Source organism: Aureobasidium namibiae (assembly GCF_000721765.1).
Source record: "Aureobasidium namibiae CBS 147.97 unplaced genomic scaffold scaffold_1, whole genome shotgun sequence".
NCBI classification, from domain to species: Eukaryota; Fungi; Ascomycota; class Dothideomycetes; order Dothideales; family Saccotheciaceae; genus Aureobasidium; species Aureobasidium namibiae.
The window spans coordinates 2,270,998-2,286,203 of NW_013581208.1; the positions used below are offsets into that span (position 1 = coordinate 2,270,998).

The 15,206-nt window shown below is 49.7% G+C and overlaps 6 protein-coding genes across 6 annotated transcripts; 3 read left to right on the plus strand and 3 right to left on the minus strand.

Annotated features, from left to right (window-relative positions):
- Positions 1-355: 355 nt before the first annotated feature.
- M436DRAFT_14403 (uncharacterized protein) lies at positions 356-874 on the plus strand (the record flags this gene model as incomplete). The annotated part of the gene is made up of 1 exon (XM_013576040.2): positions 356-874. A coding segment is annotated over one exon (519 nt), but the record flags the coding sequence as incomplete, so codon positions are not given.
- Positions 875-2,523: 1,649 nt separating this feature from the next.
- Positions 2,524-5,019, plus strand: M436DRAFT_78046 (OPT superfamily oligopeptide transporter; the record flags this gene model as incomplete). Its single annotated transcript, XM_013577011.1, has 3 exons — positions 2,524-4,158; positions 4,212-4,333; positions 4,386-5,019. The coding sequence occupies 3 exons, from the start codon at positions 2,524-2,526 to the stop codon at positions 5,017-5,019; spliced, it is 2,391 nt and encodes a 796-aa protein (XP_013432465.1).
- Positions 5,020-5,233: 214 nt separating this feature from the next.
- On the minus strand, positions 5,234-5,999 carry M436DRAFT_78047 (uncharacterized protein; the record flags this gene model as incomplete). The annotated part of the gene is made up of 3 exons (XM_013577012.1): positions 5,234-5,696; positions 5,758-5,879; positions 5,937-5,999. The coding sequence occupies 3 exons, from the start codon at positions 5,997-5,999 to the stop codon at positions 5,234-5,236; spliced, it is 648 nt and encodes a 215-aa protein (XP_013432466.1).
- Positions 6,000-7,063: 1,064 nt separating this feature from the next.
- On the minus strand, positions 7,064-8,334 carry M436DRAFT_78048 (iron/ascorbate family oxidoreductase; the record flags this gene model as incomplete). The annotated part of the gene is made up of 4 exons (XM_013577013.1): positions 7,064-7,301; positions 7,355-8,072; positions 8,130-8,231; positions 8,280-8,334. 4 exons carry the CDS (start codon positions 8,332-8,334, stop codon positions 7,064-7,066), a joined length of 1,113 nt encoding a protein of 370 aa, XP_013432467.1.
- Positions 8,335-9,178: 844 nt separating this feature from the next.
- M436DRAFT_36161 (putative pantothenate transporter) lies at positions 9,179-10,895 on the plus strand (the record flags this gene model as incomplete). Its single annotated transcript, XM_013576339.1, has 3 exons — positions 9,179-9,438; positions 9,506-9,970; positions 10,028-10,895. 3 exons carry the CDS (start codon positions 9,179-9,181, stop codon positions 10,893-10,895), a joined length of 1,593 nt encoding a protein of 530 aa, XP_013431793.1.
- Positions 10,896-12,975: 2,080 nt separating this feature from the next.
- Positions 12,976-14,216, minus strand: M436DRAFT_37013 (FAS1 domain-containing protein; the record flags this gene model as incomplete). Its single annotated transcript, XM_013576510.1, has 2 exons — positions 12,976-13,865; positions 13,916-14,216. The coding sequence occupies 2 exons, from the start codon at positions 14,214-14,216 to the stop codon at positions 12,976-12,978; spliced, it is 1,191 nt and encodes a 396-aa protein (XP_013431964.1).
- Between the last annotated feature and the right edge of the window lie 990 nt (positions 14,217-15,206).

The window sequence follows — 15,206 nt, forward strand, 5'->3', positions numbered from 1 at the left end:
GGGGTTCTAGATTCTCGTGAACAATTCCACTTCCGTCATATACCGTTTGTACGGCCGTTCGACCCTTCGGCCTGTCGTCCCGGTCTATGTTTAGAAGCAGCTTCTGTATTCTCAAGACAGAATACCACGGATATACGAGAGGCGACGACGTGTAAAGCTCTGGAGTTGAGGATGCTGCGAGATATATAAGTTGTCAATCCTTCTCAGTCTTTTGTCTCCATCAACACATCACAATCAGTTTCCAAACACAACTCCAGCTCTTTCCAACTCTTTCACATCAACCAAATTCAAACCACTACCGACAAACTCAACTACCATCAAGATGAAGTCCACTTCTGCCGCCACTTTCGCCCTCGCCCTTGCTGGCTCTGTCATGGCCGCTCCCGCACCTCAGAGCTCTTTCCAGGGTCTTGCCATCCACTCTGGCTCCCCCATCCAATTCGCAACCGTCAACGCCAACGACGGCAACTTCTGGCTCCTCTACAAGACCGCAACATCCTGCCCTTCCAATGTCAAGTGCTCCAAGACAACCGACACCATCTTTACCGGTGGCAAGGACACCCTCAACCTCAAGGTCGAGGTCCCCGGAGGCCAGCAGGTCTACGTTAACGACGTCGGTGCTTTGAGATACACCCAGCCCCACAGCGCTGCCATTGGCGAGGGTTCTTCCCAGACTGGCTTTGCTGTCTCGAAGAACGGCAAGTTCGACTACTTGACCTACAATGGCAGTGGCTTCCTTGCTTGCCCAACCGACGACAACAACTACCTTGTCTACGTCAACGGAGCTTCTGCTGTCGAGGACAGCACTGACTGCCTTGGCTTCGATTTCCTCGTCGGCGATGACTCTGCTCCTGCCGCTTGGGAGTACTCCTAGTCTTGCAGAGTGGGATCTTCTCACCAAGCCTTTCCTTTGTTTGCATTTGATGTAATTATAGTGGCGACCATAGCCGTAGCATAGCGACATTCGTTTAGCATTTCCATATCTCTTTTGAGAGACGCATCAGAGTAGAATCAAATCATACTTGCCAAGTAAATTCATAACCTATCGATCTGTGCCAAAGGCTGAAATTACGAGCTGCATCAAAGTGTTGACTGCTTTTGTTCTGCTTGACTGCCCATTTACTGAGCCACACTCTGGATTTGCCCGTACTCCATATTTGACTGAATGGTCTGGATCCGAGATAGTGTACTGTGGCTGTTGCAACACATAGTGGCATCATTCCGGCTCTTTGAGTATGCGAATTTGAAAGGAGGGGGACCGGAAGCATAGCTTTGAGACACAGGATTAGTTGATGTGACCGAGCGGATCCGATGGTTTCAGGTGCTACAATTGCAGTGAGACGTCCAATATCGAGTCCTCGAACACCATCGCCGTATGGATTGAACAATATCTTGGAGTCTGCATGAGACGACTGTGTGCTGCGAGGTGAAGTGAAGGTAACACAGATAACCGTATGTGGTGAGATTGTTGCCAGTCGTGTCATAGACCGTAGAATTCGAGTGACGATGTGAAGGAGATCTGCTAGTCGTATGGCTCCTACTGGCTAATAAGTAGAGGCCGCCACGATGCTTGTTCAAGATTCTCAGCTCAATGTCCGATCATTCATGACCATGAGACCGACTTTGCTCTCACAACTTATGCGAGGCATATGTTCCAGAGCCCGGGTCATACGACCATCAAGAGTGAATGAGTTGGTGTAACCTACAGAATTGGATACCAGCCACAGCAAGTCAGTTCATCGAGACTGAAGAGAACAGGCTCCGTTGTACTTCAAGCACGTCAAGCAAGGCCTCCATGCAACGACAAGATGTCGGCCAGGCCCGGCTCTTGAAGTGGATGCTCTCCACGCAAACACGATCGCGTCATTCGTGTTGAGGAATCCTTCGAAGACGTGCTCTCATCGATGTCGCTTCCTCCAAGCTGTCCGACCGAGTGAATGCTATCAGGACGTTGGAGAAGATCGATTTTTGTCATAGGTCTGCTTGATGCCACAACCCTCCCATTGACTAGGCTAGAAATAATGATGCGATATGTATTGGCCTATCTGCAGTCGGATCGATTCAAACACAGCACAGGACACCCTTCGAAGGGAGGAGAAGATAGACGAGACCCACTATGATCGAAGACTGTTGTGGCAAAGATCTGCATACAACCGTAGCATCCGAGGGCAGGAGGCGAAAATTACAAGCTTTCTTGGCCGGCTAAGCTCTTCCGAGATTCTGTTGGCCAACGCTTTTGCCCTATCAAGCTTTTACAGCACCCTCAGTGCAGGAGCGCCAGCGGCGAACACGAACCAAACCACTGTCAAAATGGCAGCACAGACGGTGATCATGTAAGAAGATGGACAGTTTGACCAACTAACCACAGCACGCCATTTCCGCCCTATCAGACGTGCGATATGGATGGCAAAATTCAACGTGCTGTCTGCGTGGTACTCATGAGCACCATGGAGTTTTTGAGTATGTATATAGAGCCAGGCTCGTAGCTTGCGAATCGAGTCATTCTTTTTCAACATCTTTGCGATGGCAGGCTCGGTTTTCAGGCGTATCGTCGCGCGCGTCAAGGGTGAGAACGAGGATGCCGCAATAACACCGGATGGCTTTGCCGAATCAACGACACTTGATGAGAAGACTGCAAATGGACTCACTGGTACTGGAAAGATCGAGCCGACATCAAAGACCTATGGACTGGAAGTTGGCGACGAAGAACTCAAATCTGGAAAGTCTTCTGATATCGACAGCGATGAGTTCGCCGATGATGATGAGGCCGTTCGCGATCTCCTTCCTGCTGTACGACGCATTGTATCCATGACGGATAACCCAGAGGAACTCACTTTGACCCTCCGATACTTTGTCTTGTCTATTCTGTTTATCGTACCTGGCGCCTTCCTGTCTCAGATGTCATACTTCAGAACAACATCGGCGGCATATTCGGTCTTCTTTGTTCAGATTGCATCAAACTATGTGGGTATGTGGCTTGCAAAGGTGTTACCGAACAAGAAGATCTTGGGTATCAACCTGAATCCTGGTCCGTGGTGCACGAAGGAGCACGTACTTGTCACCTTGTCTGCCGCTTCTGGAGCAACTTACAACCTTGCCTACGCACCTGTTTCGATAGCCGAGCTCTACTTCAACGAACCCATGAATCCAGGAGTCGCGATCGTGTTCATGTGGGCTGTAGTGGTGACTGGTTACTCGTTCGCTGCTATTTCACGCCAGTTTTTGTTATACGATCCACAGTACCCTTGGTTTCAAGCGTTGTGCCAGACTGCTCTCTTCGAGTCGCAGAAGAAGGAAAGAAGCAACCCGACCCCGGTTTCGAGGAGACAGATGAGAATCTTCTTCGCTGTATTTTTTGCAGTAGCTCTGTGGCAGTTCCTGCCCGAGTACGTTTTCCCCATGACCGGAAGTCTTGCATTCCTCTGCTGGGTGGCACCCAAGAACCCTGTCGCCAACTTCATCGGCTCTGGCTTTGGAGGCATGGGTTTCCTCAATCTGAGTCTTGACTGGTCTACCCTCAGCACAAATGGCAATCTCTTCCTGCTCCCTTGGTGGACTCAAGTCATCATGTTCTTGGCCTTCGTCTTCAACTGTTGGATTTTACTTCCTGCTGCAAAGTGGGGCAACCTCTCCGAGTTCAAGCCCGGTCTCATGTCCACTAGCGTTCTTCAGGGTAATGGTACCAAGTATCCTCTGACGAAGCTCGTCACTTCTGAAGGAACCTTCAACACCACTGCTTACGAGGAATATGGCCCTCTGTACCTTGGAGCGCAGATGCTCTGGGGAATCTTTTTCTCTTACGCAGCTTTCTTGTCTGCTTGGGTCTGGGCTGCTCTTTTCGGTTACTCCTCGTTCAAGAAAGCCTACCAAAAGTTCAAGAACAGAAACAACGGAGGCAATGACAAAGGCATTAACCACCAATACAATGACCAGCTCAATGTTCTCATGCGCTCATACAAGGAGGTTCCACTCTGGTGGTTTGGAGCTCTCTTTGCTTGCTCGTTTGTGTCTATCGTCACTATGGCTGCAGCTGGAAAAATTTATATCCCTGTCTGGACTTACTTCGTCGCCTTGGCAACTGGAGCCCTTGTAGTCACACCTCTCGGCTGGCTGTACGCATCGTCAAACTATCAGCTTCCCATAGGCACATTTAACGAAGTCAATGACCCCCCCATCCTCAAAAATTTTGTTTCCTGCTGACCATTCGATAGCTGATGTACGGCATAATGGTCAACGCTGTCAGTGGTCATAAGAACCCCACCGGTGCTACAATTTACAGCTCCATCGCAGGAGATGCCTGGTACAGAGCGCAGTACATGCTCAACGATGCCAAGTAAGTAAATTTTGTCCAAATAGACTGACAGAAGAAAGCTAACGTAATGTAGGATCGGACACTACATGCATATCCCTCCTCGTGCCACATTCTTCTCGCAAGTGTTTGGATGCACGATTGGTGTACCCATCAACTATGGCGTCGTAAGATGGGTTCTATCCTCAAAGCGCGACATTCTCCTCGGACTCGAAAAAGATCCTACGCACCAATGGACAGCCCAGCACCTCTCGTCCTCCCTCTCAACATCCGTCGAATACGTTATCATCGGCCCCACAAAGATGTTCCAACAATCAACCTTCAAGCCCCTGCCCTATGGCTTCCTTGTTGGTGCCTTGGTTCCTTTCTTGCTCTTTGCCCTCCACAAGAAGTTCCCCAACAGCAAGTTGAAGTTCCGCCTTTGGAACACTACTATCTTCTTCAGTTGTGTGTCTAACTTCTATGGTAATGTCAGTACTGGCTACACCTCTGCCTTTATCGGTGGCTTCGTGGTCATGTATTGGGCATTCAGGTATAGAAGTAAGTTGTGGGCGAGATACAACTATCTGATGGGAGCGGCGTTTGATGCGGGATATAACCTCAACTTGCTATTAGTGTTCTTGTTCTTTGGTAGTGGCAAGATCATTAGTATGCCCTATTGGTGGGGCAACAACGAGCAGAGCAGTGAGAGATGTTTTGCTCTGGACTGAAAGAAGAAGAGGGACAAGCTGAGAGCAAAAGCCTGAGTCCATACACCGGGGAACACTGACAATACATGATAGAATATATTCAATATATAAAAAAACCAAAATCACCATTCATCCCGCCTCCCCACAATCCGACCACAACCTCACATAGCCTTCCAGTGCAGATTTTCCTCGTCATCGACTACTCAAAAATTTAGCAGTCGCTAGCTTGTAACGATCAGTTCTGCAATGCCGCGCAGTTGTTGATGCTACAGAGGAAACCAGCATTGACACAAGCCTCTCCAGCACCACAATCAGAATCGTTCTCGCACTGAGCTTCATAGTTGCAGCTGCTCAAGAACGCGCAAACCAAATCATAGGTGGGTTCGTTGTCAACGACGCTGTACTGGCAGAGGCCACGGCCATTAGCACAATCCACAGTGATGCCGCGACAGGTGGGCGCTGAGCCAGCGGAAGAGGCAGTGGTGGAGACAGTGACAGTCGAGGTGGGAGCCGTGACGGTGGTCTTGGTGTAGCCGGCGCATGAGCATGCAGAAGCGTAGCGAGAGGCAACTACATGTTCGGTAGTGCCGCAAGGCTTGGATGCATAGGAAGGCACCACCGTGTTGTGCACAACCGTGGCGGTAGGTCCATCAGGGAACACAGTGGTGTCTGCTGTAGCACCGTAGACAGTCTTGGTGCTGGAAATTGTGAGTCTCAATGCTTGATACTACCTTTGGTGAACTTCATGTAGTCACTTACGTGGCGGTAGGGTACAAGGTGGCGTCCTGATACATGGCGCATTCATTCAAACGGGCGATCAGAGATGGTCGAGCAGTTCCAGTGATGGCGCGAGCGCAATTGTCCTTTGATACATCGGTCAACTGGTCTGATCCCAAGGGATATCAGTAAACGAGTCTGGTACTGACAGCGTTGCATACGCCTCTTGCAATGGCAGCGCTGGCACCGGGAAGGGCAGCAATAACGAATTGGATGAGTCTCATAGTGGGATTTCGCTCGAGAGATGATTCTTTGGAAGCAATTGATTGCGATGCTCTGATGATAGAGCTGGGCGGCCATGACGAAGGTATTTATGCTGTGAGAGAGAATAGGACCGCTCGTAACTTGCACAATTGGAAGAATCAAAGCTGTTCTCATGAAAGCCTCTAGCCTCAGACTTGCCATCGACCTCGCTCTTTCATGAACTTTGACAGGTGGCTGGCTGGTTTACTGTGATAGTCGTTGTCTGTATGCCAAGATGTCTTGAAGAAACCATGGTTCGTGCCTGGAAGAGTGGAGGTGGCGGCTGCCAAGCGTGATTCAGCTCATCCACAGCAGCAGAGCTTGGAGTTACTTTCCACCAACAACATAGAGCTCTGCTTTATTGGTCGTCACCGCCGCAAGGGCGGATTTGCTTGGCGAAGCGTCGTGCCTCGGAGCGGACATACCGAGGACAACGCGGATGTGGATGAGCTGAGGAGCGTGCTTCGTTTATAGCCTTCGACGGTCCTCAAGAGCAGCTCAAACTATGACCTGCGCCAAGTGCTGAACATGCACTTCTCCCCTGGAATGACTCCATCTAAGTTGCACTATCAATCGACCAGAGAGAAGATATGTTGTTCTTGTCAGTCAACGACAGCAGACTTGAACAGAGCTGGAGGTCTCTCTCCGTAGCTTAAAAGCATATGGCCAAGAGCTGATACCTTAGAAGATAAGTTTATATTCGCACAACGCAATTAAGAATATTTGATGCACTACGGGGGATTCGCTTGCATGTCATGCTGTTTGTAGTGCAGGTGAAGCCGAGCCTGAGCTTAGCCTCGCGTACACGAGTCTATCTAGAGCTGCTTGTCTGCACGTGGTAGAAAGAAGAGAGGAAGAGGTCCACTGAAACGCCTCAGCCAGATGGAGAAGGGTGTGTGTTCGAACGGCTTGTGCCTTTCTATGGTACGAATATCCATTACGGTTTGCAAGCGAAATGCTGCTTCTGCCAATGTTTGACGAGACTTCATCGCATGCTCTCCGGGTCGGACTAGCCAGGTGTATATCTTCCTCCAGCCTTACGCGGTCAGTTGTGGATCTTAGCGCTCAGACCAGGCAAGATCTCGAGGTCCTTGTCCTTGTAGAAGTATTTGCCCTCCTTTATCTCGGGCGTGTGGGTCCTTCTCTGCTGTTGTGTCTGGCGAGCCTTGACCCACTGTTGCATGGTAAGATGTTGATCTAGCTTGGTGAAATCATTAGAAGTGAGACCTAGGCGGTCAAGGACGGGACTCTTGATTGGGTCCAGGATGACGTGGTTGTTGGGTCTGGAACTGGTCAGCGATTATGATGTGGAGGATCAACACTTGAGGATACGAACCTTGCAAAATACAAGACACCTAGGCGGTCAATGTGAGCTTGATCACTCGGAGGTGTACGAACGCGGTGGACACTGGACTTGACGTAGCCACCAGTTAAAGCAGTCAAGGCATCACAAGTGTTGATAGTGATGGTTGCGTCCTGAGGCTTGACCCACTTCCACTGACCCTCATTGTTCAAAATCTGCAATGCTGCAACTGGTTGACGAAACAGTAGCGTTACAGAGCCAAGATCGGTATGGCCGGGGGTGTAGAGCTCTCCCACTTTAGCGTTCTCCTCTGCGCTGCGGGCAGCGTAATGCATGTAACGCAGATGATCCTCACCAAAGTCATCATAGACATGGTCTTTGACGAAGAACTCCTCATCAACTTCTAAAAGAAGGGCGAATAGTCTCAACAGCTTTACCACGACTTCCGAATGGCACTTGCGACTGAAGGTTTCGATCTCATCGATGTGGTCTTGAAGGACGGGCGGATGTTGACGTTGATGATGGCCATCAAACTTGGGAAGGTTATAAACCTGAATGTTATCCGTGACACCGGGGGCAAGAGAGCGGAGACCGGCAGGTCGGTAACCATTGTAATCGCCAGATTCAAGAGCTTTGATATCGTGGTACTTGAGTCTGTCTTCCAGAGGAAGGTCATAGAACTCACGACCTAGAGCAAACTGGCGGTCTACCTCCTCTTGACTGATGTTGAAGTTATTGACGTAGAAAAATCCTGATATATGTCAGAGAGGAATGGATGCATGGCATGGTAGAGATGAAGTGAACTTACCGACATGACGAACAGCGTGTTCGAGTTGCTTGACAAGTTCCTGCTTGCCGCCTGGCTTTTCGAATTTGCCCAGATCAAGAGTGATGAGTTCAGCCCAATCCACTAGACAGATGTCAGAAAGTGTTTATGCTGGCAAGCCATCCGACTTACGGTCTTCCTTGGTCACAGGGACCTGTTCATAAGGAGTAAGAGTCTTTCCAGGCATGTTTTGTAGTATGAATGCTTAAGTGATTAGAATGATGAGATGATATGCCATAGTTCTGAGCTCAGGGCAGTCGTCTTTTATCATCTCTTCCAGCGACCTCGGGCGATCCCCTGTCCGGCACACCATATCCCGAGTCAAGCTCTGCTGATTCTCAGGCCCCACATGTATCATTGTAACAGCAGACGGTTGCATAGAGTGAAAGGTTGAGCGATAGGAACTGCTGAAATAACCAATGGCAAGTAGTGGTTTGGTTGTGTTTGAAGGTCGAAGGAAGGAGGGGTCAGCACGCGATGCGGGGATGAAGTTGCGCAACTCCAGCTTGCATATCAACACTGGGAACAGCACTCTGTAACGACTCATTGATTAGTCAAGAGGACTGGAGCAGGATAAAGCTTGTTCGCTACGACAAGACAAATGGCAGAGCTTCGTTGGTCTTATCGCTGAGACTCTGTTGCTTCATGACTCGAATCACTCCCAATACTGCACCTTGAGACACCGCATACGGACTGGTCTACTTGCTACAATTACAAGCTTGCGTCAAACACCAAGCCAGAATGTGCCGCTCTTCCTGTCCATATTCCTGGAAGGACCGAAGCGCGTATATGCTGGGGCGATAGTACACTCCGGTAAGGTGTCCGATAGCGCATCCTGTCAGATTGATGGATCTTGGATCCCGGCAGTCCAACCTCGCAATATCATGTGAATATGATGTGCTATGGAAAGATCTCGATGCTCGTGGTTGTGGCAGAGCTCAACAACAACCCTTTTCCCAGGCCCAACTGTATATCTAGTCAACGTCCATTGGGATATTCGATTCTCGAAGCCTTGCTTATCACTCACCACGATGGAGAACCAACATCCGTCGCACAGACATGGAAATAGCCAAGACTACGATACACCGAGGAAGAGCACTGCTTCAATCAACGCCGTTAGCGATGAAAGTCAGCATACGAGTACCAGCGATTCGAAAGAACAATACACCTCAACTCAACACTTCTTCCGCTCCATTCGAAGATACATCTGGGACGATCCAGACAAACCGAAACACGAGAAGAGGTTCTTGCTCAAGCTTGATTTCTATCTGCTCACCTATGCATGTCTAGGGTAAGATTTTTTCTCTACTGGGCATGGCCTTACTCGCTATCTAGACACTAACGACGTCCCGGAAAAGTTACTTTTGCAAGAACTTGGATCAGCAGAACGTTAGCAACGCATATGTCTCCGGAATGAAAGAGGCGCTTCATATGAATGGCAACGAACTTACATATTTGAGCAACGTCTTCACCGCCGGATACGTTATCAGTCAACTTCCAGCGGTCATCTTGGTTACGAAGCTACGGCCGTCTCATGTCATCCCAACTCTCGAATGTCTTTGGGCAATCTTCACCTTCTGCTCCGCTGCTGTGACTTCAGTCCCTCAGCTGTATGGTTTGAGGTTTCTCATCGGTTTCTGCGAAGGAGCTTTCTTCCCATGCATCATTTATCTGATAGGTTCATGGTACACCAAGCATGAGCGAGCGAAGAGAACTACACTGTTCTACTGTACTGCTTCATTGGCGCACATGTTCTCTGGCTATGTCCAAGCAGCGGCATACGACAACCTCGATGGCAAATTAGGTCACCAGGGTTGGCAGTGGTAGGCTATACGCTAGATGGGACACAGGCGATATCTTTCGGCTAACCTTATTTCTAGGCTGTTCATCATCTGCGGCATCATCAGTCTGCCCGTCGGGGTGATCGGATACTTCTTCAACCCTGACTTTCCTGAGAACACCAAAGCCTTTTACCTGAGTAAGGAAGAAGCCGAGTATGCAAGACAAAGACTCCTTGTGGATGGCTACACACCTCTTGGATCCGAATCGTCGAAGTGGGATAAACAAAAGATATTGCGCATAGCTACGACTTGGCAGTTCTGGGTTCTGTCCTTTGGCTACTTTTTCGTACAGTCCAGCCACCCCTCTCAACAGCCTTTCTACTCGCTATGGCTCAAGGCTGAACATCACAGCGTATATGAGATCAATGTGTGGCCTACCGGTCAATCAGCAGTTGGTGCTGTCACTCAGATCATCGCTGGCATGCTGTCAGACTCGCCTTTGCTAGGCGGCAAAAGATGGCAAACCATAGCAATACTCCAAGGTGCGTCTTGCTTCGGCACTCTGGTCCTGGCTATCTGGAACGTTCCTCTGGGTCTCAAGTATTTTGCCATGTACATCAGTTTCACCTCTGCTGGTGTACCGGGGCTGTTTTACTCCTGGTTCCCAGATCTGATGCCACACGACCATGAGATGCGCGGTTTCTTGACTGCGTTCTCGAATATGTTCTCTTACATCAACCAAATTTGGTTCACCGATGCAGTTTGGAGAACTGAAGAATCACCAAAGTTTCGTCCTGGTTTTATTGCTGCGGCATCGTTCAGTGTTGCACTCATACTGACGGTGTGTCTGATACGGGTCCTGGAAAAGCGAGACGCGAAGAAGGAGCACAAAACGACAGAAGTAGCTATTGGAGCCGAAGATGCTGTTGCTCCGGAGATGCTGGCCGATCCGGTTCACATAGCTTGAGCGTTCGTTATGCAATGACCTCGAAGTGATCACGATATAGAGACCCTAGATGGATCTCCCCATATGCCACGTTTTGTCATCCTGACGGGCACATGAATGTACAGTTATTCCAGTATATAGCAAGCTCCCATTGCTCTCTCTATGGCCCTCACGCCAAGCTTAAAAGAACTGCAATTTGATGACTTTGCTTGGCTTGATCGTTGACGTGGAAGTGTTGATAACACTGAGCTCATGAAGAAGATGAGATATTCTTCCGGTTTCTCATATTCCAGGGAACTCACTATGCATCTGGCGTTACGTTCCGTCGCTGCTCACAGGCTCATCCGAAGTTCTTCTTCCAGCCGGATGCGAGTACCTTTCTGTTTCTGGACCATGAGAAGCGTTTGATGATGCGCCGCGGTGCGAAGCTCCGCCTCTATATTCAGCTGACGCAGACTTGCCTGCATACAGGATGGAGCGTGCTCTTCGACCTCGTGGTGAAACCGATCTGCGGCGACCTGCAACCATCCTAGCAGGTTGGACGAAGGAAAGTCTTGCCTGGCGAAGTACACTTGGCTGCTCTAGCAAGATCTCACTCTGGTGGTTGCTCTTTGGACGAGCCCAGCACAGGTAGATGCCAGCGTGGTCTGGCTGGGGGGTGAGTTCCTTGTCCACCCTCGACAAGGTTCGATCAGCAATCTTGTCAAAATCGACTGATCGGTTTCTGAAGCTCTCCATAGAAGAAGCTTGGCATGCCGGAGATTATCTCATCGACAATATCCGCTGGTGTATACTGCTTTACGAACTCTTTAACGTCGTCGTGGAAGCCGTTCTTGTCCAGTTGAACCTTGTGCCAGACATCGGCAGAAGCAGCCTTGAACTTGAGCACGGCGGCATCAGGCAAATCATCGGAGCTGTCATCGGACAGCAGGGCTGCTTTACTTGGTTAGGATTCCCTCAGGTCGGCAAGACACTGATGAAGCAATTAATGGACTCTTAGGTTTGGCCTTCTTGGCGGCAACCTTCTTAGTAGCAGTCGTCTTAGTCCTAGGCTTTATAACTTTCTTTACTCTTATGTTCTTATTAGCATTATCTTCTTTAACATCGCTATCTTCGTGATCGTCCTCTTTAATTCATCTTTAGCGGTACAGAAGATCTAGCCAACTTTAGCGCGAGTAGTTTTCAAATTATTGCGGCACTTGTGCTGGCTTACGGTCATCCTTATTGTCCTGCTTTACGATCTAAGCCTCTTCTTCGGCGGCCTGACGCTCGGCCTAAGCCTCGTCCTTGAGCTCATCGATCTTGGCCTGGTACTCGGCCATCTTGAACTCGGCCTTGAGAAGCCAGTCGGGAATCTGGTGATAGAATTGTGTGTACTGACAGTCTTCTTGAGTGGCATGACGGTGATTGGTAAATGATGTTTGCGGATTATCTTTGGCGCGGCGAGGATTGAGATGTGCGAGAAAGGTCCCGGAGCTTGTGAACTAGCGATGAATGATTTTCTGAATCTATGCGTTTTGCTATGGCCGTGGGAGGATTCATCGTGGGAAAACTCGAGTTTACAAGCTCCAGCATACCAGGGGTCTGGTCTAGCTCGACTATACCTCTTCTATCCACCAAATGATTTGAACATCGCAAGCCACATGCCGTTCTGGCCATCAAAGAGAATGGGCCGCGTGGAAAATCAGATGGAGCCACGCAGGCAAAGTACGATGTGATACTTATACCAGCTGGTTTGGATGTATCCTCTGACCAGTCTGATCATACAGTCGTTATTCGGCGCGATGGATAGCAAATCAGGGATCCTCGACCTTCTCGTGTAGACAAACAAAGATTACCCGACGGGAATGTCTTGATGCACAGGGTTGTCCCTACAAAATCTGATAAGATACGAGATTCACGTGAATCCAGCGATTAAAAGAGTACGGGCGGAACGAGTATACGAGAAGTCATTACGAATGATTTGTTTGTATTAATGTGAGACTGGTATAGAGAATTAGACCACAACAAATGAAAGATACATACAGCGAGAGTCATGACTGGTTAGGGGCCCAATCTGTACATGGATGACATTTGTGAAATAGAACCAAGCAGACACTTTCTAGAAGCCAGCAAAGGCGGCACCGATACCACCGAAGAGAGCAGCAGCGCCGATGGTTGCAAAAGCGTTGGCAGCACCAGTCGAGGAGCTAAGAGCACCAGTGGTGGCACTTCTCTGAGCAGGGTTCGACGAACTGGGTGTGGCTTGGCCGGAGGTGAAGGGTACGTTCGAGGCTCTGGTGGTGACACCGGCGAAGGCTTGCGAAGTGCTCGACGACGAGGCAGTCTGGGAAGCATTGTGGGCGACGGTGTTGTTGGGGTTGAGCACTCTGTCAATGACGTGGATGACACCACCGCTGAACAGGATGTCGGGGTTGATGACCTTGGCGCTGTTGACATAGTAGCTACCGTTGATGTTCTGGACGGTCAAGTTGGCACCAATGAAGGTGGGAACAGTTGTCTCGCCCGAGGGGATATCAGCGCTGTAGAGGACGCTGTTGTTCACCACGTGGTAGCCCAAAACAGAGATGAGCTCGGTGACGGAGGCGTTAGCGAGTGCATCGCCAACGGCTTGGAAAGCACTGTTGTCAGGAGCAAAAATAGTGACGTCGTGCAGGCTGCTGAGAGTGGATGTCAAGTTGAGTTCCTGAGCCGCACCAGCAAGCGCAGTCAGGTTGGAGTTTGTCAGGGTAGAAGTGAGGTTTCCGGGGATGGTAAGGGTGCCGTCGACAATGTGGATTACACCTCCAGTGAAGTTGAGATTGGCGCTGGTAACCGAAACATTGTTCTTCAGGCCGCTGAAGAAGTAGGCTGTGCCGTTCTTCAGAATGCCTTCCACAACCTGTCCTCCAGTGACGTTGGAGAAGGCAGGGTTGGTCAAGTGAGTGTGAGGGAAGGCAGATGTAACATTGTTGAGATTGCTTGACAGGATCGTTCCGTTCAAAGTATGGTCTACCTAATGTTTTAGTGTGATTGCTAATGGAAAGAACGTATGAACTTACAGTTGATCAAGGCTTGGACCAGCTCAGAGGTGATGGCAACGCCGGAAGTGTTCAAGCGAGCCAAAGCCTCGTTGCTAGGCGCGAGGAGGGTGACGTTCCTCTCGTTGCTGACGCTGCCTAGCAAGTTGAACTGCTGAAGCAGAGTCCAGAACGAGTTGAGCTGCTGGTTGGCTAAGGGCACAGTTCCGTTCGTACTCGAGGTAATGTTTCCGCCGGTGGTAAGGTTACCACCAGTGCTGTTGTCTTGTGCTGAAGCAACAACTGCTGCAAGAGCGAATGGAGCAATACTTTGGAAACGCATCTCGGGATGTGGGAATAGAAGAGAAAACTGTGGAGTACTCTGACAAGAATGAGGGCTTTGCAAGACCACTCGCTCGAAGGCAGAAGAGGGGCTTATATCTCTTCTTTCAGGATCGAGAGCTCAACTTGGCTGTGTTGGCTAGTCCTTGGCTGTCCGCGGATTATGCAGCTCGAAAGGTAGCCGTTGCGCCTGACAAGCCCTGGCGGGATCGGCGGCAAGGTTGGACTTGCCCAGAGCACTATGCAGCGTGACCTAAGGTTTGTTGTCAACATGAAGTTGCAGCAACCCAGTTTGTCGTAAAATCTGAGAGCTGGTACCCACAGCTTCCAGACCTCTTGGTCTAAGCCGTTCTGTGGAGCAATGTCATGCACATCCAGAGTTTGCTTGGTAAACACGCTGGTCTGCGTGTAAAGCGCCGAATCCATCAGAACAACTGACAGACAGCCAAGTCCGTTGCATCCGACTTGGTCTTGTTTCGCATGTCCAAGAAGTCTGAGAGAATATCCAAGTCGCATCATTATTGTGCACTAAAAGCTCGAATGGACCCCGCAAAAGGATAAATCTGGAGGGGTGCGGGGGAGCTGCTGCTTGATTTGTTTGGAACGATCATGGTAGAATATACTTTGACATCCGGATCGAACGTACTGTATAGCGAAGAAACTCTGATCGAAGGCATAAAAAAATGAGGCTGTGAGACGCGTAAGCTGGCTTGTCCAGATTGGGTCGGCTTAGTACAATACGATGGACAGTCGGCGCCTGTAGCCTGTATGAGTCCATAGATTCCACCTTGGTGTTGAGACTAGAGCAGCTGCACGTTCGTCCCGTGGAGACGGGGATCTGCCAAGAGAAGGCGTTGCATGATGAAGTCATGATTGGAATCCTCCAAGAATCAGGAGTCGTTGCGGACGTGAACATGAAAGGTCGAGCACTTCGTATTCGAGCATCCAGGCGAAAGGCGACATAAAACAAGTGTGTTATTGAGACCGACAA